The sequence below is a fragment of the Dendrobium catenatum genome, unplaced genomic scaffold (assembly GCF_001605985.2).
Source record: "Dendrobium catenatum unplaced genomic scaffold, ASM160598v2 fragScaff_scaffold_982, whole genome shotgun sequence".
In the NCBI taxonomy this organism is placed as follows: Eukaryota; Viridiplantae; Streptophyta; class Magnoliopsida; order Asparagales; family Orchidaceae; genus Dendrobium; species Dendrobium catenatum.
Genome location: NW_021319444.1, coordinates 203,436 through 208,108, shown reverse-complemented (window position 1 = coordinate 208,108; position 4,673 = coordinate 203,436). Strand labels below are relative to the sequence as shown.

Sequence of the window (4,673 nt, the reverse complement as noted above, 5' to 3'; positions counted from 1 at the left end):
CCATTAGACAATTTTAAATCCTGCATTATTCGCTTATAAATTTTTGATATTTTAGTAATTTAATGAGTTTTAAAATGAATAATTTTTTTCCTTATCATATGTGTCTATTGTAGAAATTTATTTTAAAATTTGGGGTACATATGAACCCCTACCCGTCAAATGATCTTGGAAGAATTTCAATTATACTTGTAAATGCTTATTATAGGCTCATATGGACTCAACTTTAAACGTTTTTGATATAATTGGACTCATCACGACAAATTGCACTATCTTAAAAGTAAATTTACTAAAAATTAAGGCTTTGTTTAGGATGTTAGCATTACAATACACGTGGCAATTACTATATGGGTTAATACTTGTATTACACGGTTAGGAAGTATGTTCTGGAACTTCCTCTGTCTATTTATACACACTGTACTCTTCTCACAAAACCATGAAATGAAATTTACATTTTCTGCTTCTCTCTGCTGAAGCTTTCACGATCCCGTGATACCTCTCTCATCTTCTTCTTTCCTATCTTGGAAAGTTCTTTACCATTCTACATGGTATCAGAAGTTCCAGGCTCCTCTTTCCTTAACACTATCTGAATCTTTGTCTGCAATGGCCTCCACAGACACCACCTCCTCCCCAACCCCGCCAGAAAACCTCACTGATGATGGTACATTCTCCTCACCACAAATCCCCTCATCCCTCAAATTCTTGATGAGCAACATCAAGAATGTTACAACTCAAGTCCTCACGGCTGATAATTACTCCATTTGGCGATCTCAAGTGCTAAAAATCATTCGCGCAAACGGCTTTGAAGGGTTTTTGACCGGCACATCTCCCTCACCACCTCAATTCATTCAATCCAGTACTGGTCACCATATCCAAAACCCCGCCTACACCACCTGGGTCCTCATCGACCAAAACTCGCCGCGGCTCTCTACTCCGTCATTTCATCTGCAATCCTACTCTCCATCGACCACTGTTCTGAGATATGGCAAACTCTGGACACCCGGCTTCAATCTTGCATACGTTCAAGAATTGCCCATCTCAAGAACGAACTACATCTCTTGTCTATGAAAGACAAGTCTATGACGCAATACCTCCTTGACGTGAAATCTAAAGTCGATGCACTAGCTGCAGCAGGAGCTCCAGTCGACGTCGAAGACGTCATTCATTACACCCTCAATGGCCTTACAACCACTTATCAATCCTTCAAAACGGCCATCCGCACCAATCTTCGATCTGTAAGTCTTGACGAGCTTTATACCCTTCTCTGCAACGAAGAGCTCAACCTTGCCCATGAAACGCTCAAAGATCTCCAAACACTCAATCTCGTCGGCAATCAAACGGCCCTTACCGCCGGTCGCGGTAGGGGTCGCGGACGCAATTCATACCGCGGTAGATCAAACAACCGCCAACCGAGCAATTCCAACCAACCTCGCGGAACCGGGCAGAACCGTCCCTCTATCACCTGCCAAATATGTGGTAAGTTTGGTCACTCGGCCATCAAGTGCTGGCACCACAACGACGACAACTACAACACCGATCCTATACCGGCCCTCTTCACGACACCGGCACAACCCACCTCATCCGATTGGTACCTCGACAGCGGAGCTTCATCTCATCTAACCTCCGATCCTAGCAATGTTCAACAATCTCAAAGCTACACCGGATCAAGCCAAGTCGTTCTCGGCAATGGCCACCAACTCCCGATCCACAATACCAGTAAAGGCATTCTACCCACACCATCAGGTAGTCTCCAATTAAAGAATCTAAATCTTGTTCCCAATCTTTCTTTCAATCTTCTTTCGGTTCATAAACTAACTCAGAACAACGATTGCATCATTATCTTTTCCCCTAACGGCTATGAAATTCAGGACCGGAAGAGCCACCGCCATCTTCTCACGGGTCCTATTAACAGCCTATACCCTCTTCAAAGCCAAAACCGTCGGGCAGATCACATGGATTAGCTTGCACTTCTTTCCATTCAACACGTTCCGAATCTTTGGCATCACCGACTAGGCCACCCATCTGCATCCACCCTGGCTGCTCTCTCTAGACGGAACAGCTACATTCACACCTCCAGTTCACACTGTAACTCATGTCGCATGGCAAAAAGTCACAGATTGCCTACATCTAATTCACTCATTGTAACCGACTCTCCCTTCTCTTTTTTTCAATAGGACGTCTGGGGTCCGTTTCCCATTGTATCAAATAATGGTTTCAAATTTTACGTTTCATTCATAGACGATTTTTCTAAATTTACATGGATTTTTTCAATCTCGCACAAATCTGAAGTATTTACAAAATTCAGAGAATTTCAAAACTTTATAAAACGACAATTCAATCGAACCATACGGACCCTACGCACAGATAATGGCGGCGAATTCATAAATAACAAATTCTTCAATCTCTATCGTAATGCCGGCATAATCCATCAATCGTCATGCCCGCATTCTCCCTCTCAAAACGGAGTCGCCGAACGTAAACACCGTCATCTCATCGAGACGGCTCGCACGCTCCTAATCCAAGCCTCGCTCCCTCAACACCTTTGGGTAGACACTATCCTCACGGCTAACTTACTAAAACTCAATCCAAATCCCCTCACGAAATTCTTTTCGGCAAACAACCGGATTACAACTATTTCCGAGTCTTCGGATGTCTTTGCTTTCTGTGGCTCAAACCTTACACCACGAACAAACTCTCTCCCATTTCTCTACCGTGTGTCTTCATTGGATACGCCACATCTCAAAAGGGCTATCGATGTCTCGATCCTTACGAACCAAATCTATACATCAAACCACGTTGTCTTTAACGAATCTATCTTTCCCTATGCCACCAATCTACCTCAACCTACGATCACCAAATCCTTACAAACTTCCACTCCTCCTCTTCTGCTTGTCCCCATCTCAAGCATACCCTCTCCCATCAACACCAACCACACCGTCCCTAAGCCTAATAACACCAACACACTGCCCAACACATCTTTCCGAGACACACCTCAGCCCGTCCCTCAGGTACAACCAATCACACAACCATCTTCCAATACACCATTCACTGCCAACACTCCATCCACGGGATCACACCCCGCTCAGCCCAATCAACAACATCCCATGCTTACCAGACTCAAGAGCGGACATTCTAAGCCCAAAAAGATATTCGACCTGGCTCACATAATACAACCTAACGAACCAACTACATACAGTCAAGCGGCTAAGTCCGAACATTGGCGTACTGCTATGTCACAACAATTTCAGGCTCTACAATCTCAAGGTACGTGGGAACTAGTTCCTCCCTAACCATCTCAAAATGTCCTCGGATCCAAATGGACTTTTCGCGTCAAATACAACTCCGAGGGAACAATCTCCCGGTACAAAGCCCTTCTTGTAGCAAAAGGGTACACACAAGAATACGGTATCGACTACACCGAAACATTCAGTCCGATGGCAAAAATGCCCACCATCCGCGTCCTCATCATCCTGGCTCTTCATCACAATTGGATCATCCACCAGCTCGACGTATCGAACGATTTCCTCCATGGGACTCTATCCGAAACCATACACATGCATCAACCACCGGGATTCCAAGATTCTCTCCATCCCAACCACGTCTGTCGTCTAAAGAAAGCTCTGTACGGACTAAAACAATCGCCTCGAGAGTGGTATGCAACACTATCAAATCATCTAACACGGTACGATTTCCACATAAGCGCCTCGGACCAATCTCTTCTCACCTACAAATCCGGGAACATTCGCCTCTACATCCTAATCTACGTCGATGACATACTTCTCACAGGTAACTCTCAAACAGAAATTCATAAACTCTTATCTAATCTACATGAAAATTTTCATATGCGAAATCTAGGATCTCTATCTCAATTCTTGGGCATTCAAGCACACAAGACAACTTCTGGTATTATTCTTCATCAGCAACCTTATGCAAAGAAAATCATTGAAATAGCTGGCATGTCGCAATCTAAAACTGTTCCAACACCCATCCCGTGCAAAGTCACCACCACCAACACGTTTAACGACCCACACGACAATCCAAATCTCTACCGACAAATCATTGGGTCTCTTCAGTATCTCACTCTAACAAGACCAGACATACAATTCGCGGTACAACAACTATGCCAACATATGCAACATCCGCTCAAACGTCACCACGAAGCCCTCAAAAGACTCCTTCGATTTATCCATGGCACCATACAAACAGGTATTCCACTCAAACGAGACTCTCTTATTCTGCAGGGATGTGTCGACGCAGATTGGGCTAGCAACCAACAAGACCGATCCTCCATCTCCGGGTTCTGTAATTTCCTCGGACAATCACCCATCTCGTGGCAAGTCAAGAAACAAAGCACAATCGCCCGGTCATCCACTGAAGCAGAGTATCGAGCACTCGCCGCAGAAGCCACTGAAATACTTTGGTTGAGATGACTTCTTGAGGATCTTCACATACCTCAAGACAATCCAACCACAGTTTATTACGACAACACATCGGCCATCGCTCTTGCCAACAATCTCGTCTTCCATGCACGTCCAAAGCACATAGAAGTCGACTGCCACTTCATTCGGGATTGCATCAAGAAGAATCACATCTCCGTTCACCACATATGTACAACAGACCAGCTGGCCAATTTATTCACTAAGGCGCTACCAACTCAAAGATTCAAGCATATTTCC

At 44.5% G+C, this 4,673-nt stretch overlaps 1 protein-coding gene across 1 annotated transcript; it reads left to right on the top strand.

Moving 5' to 3' along the window:
- Positions 1-3,431: 3,431 nt before the first annotated feature.
- On the top strand, positions 3,432-4,427 carry LOC110096062 (uncharacterized mitochondrial protein AtMg00810-like). Its single transcript, XM_020821828.1, has one exon. It carries the CDS (start codon positions 3,432-3,434, stop codon positions 4,425-4,427), a length of 996 nt encoding a protein of 331 aa, XP_020677487.1.
- Positions 4,428-4,673: the final 246 nt, after the last annotated feature.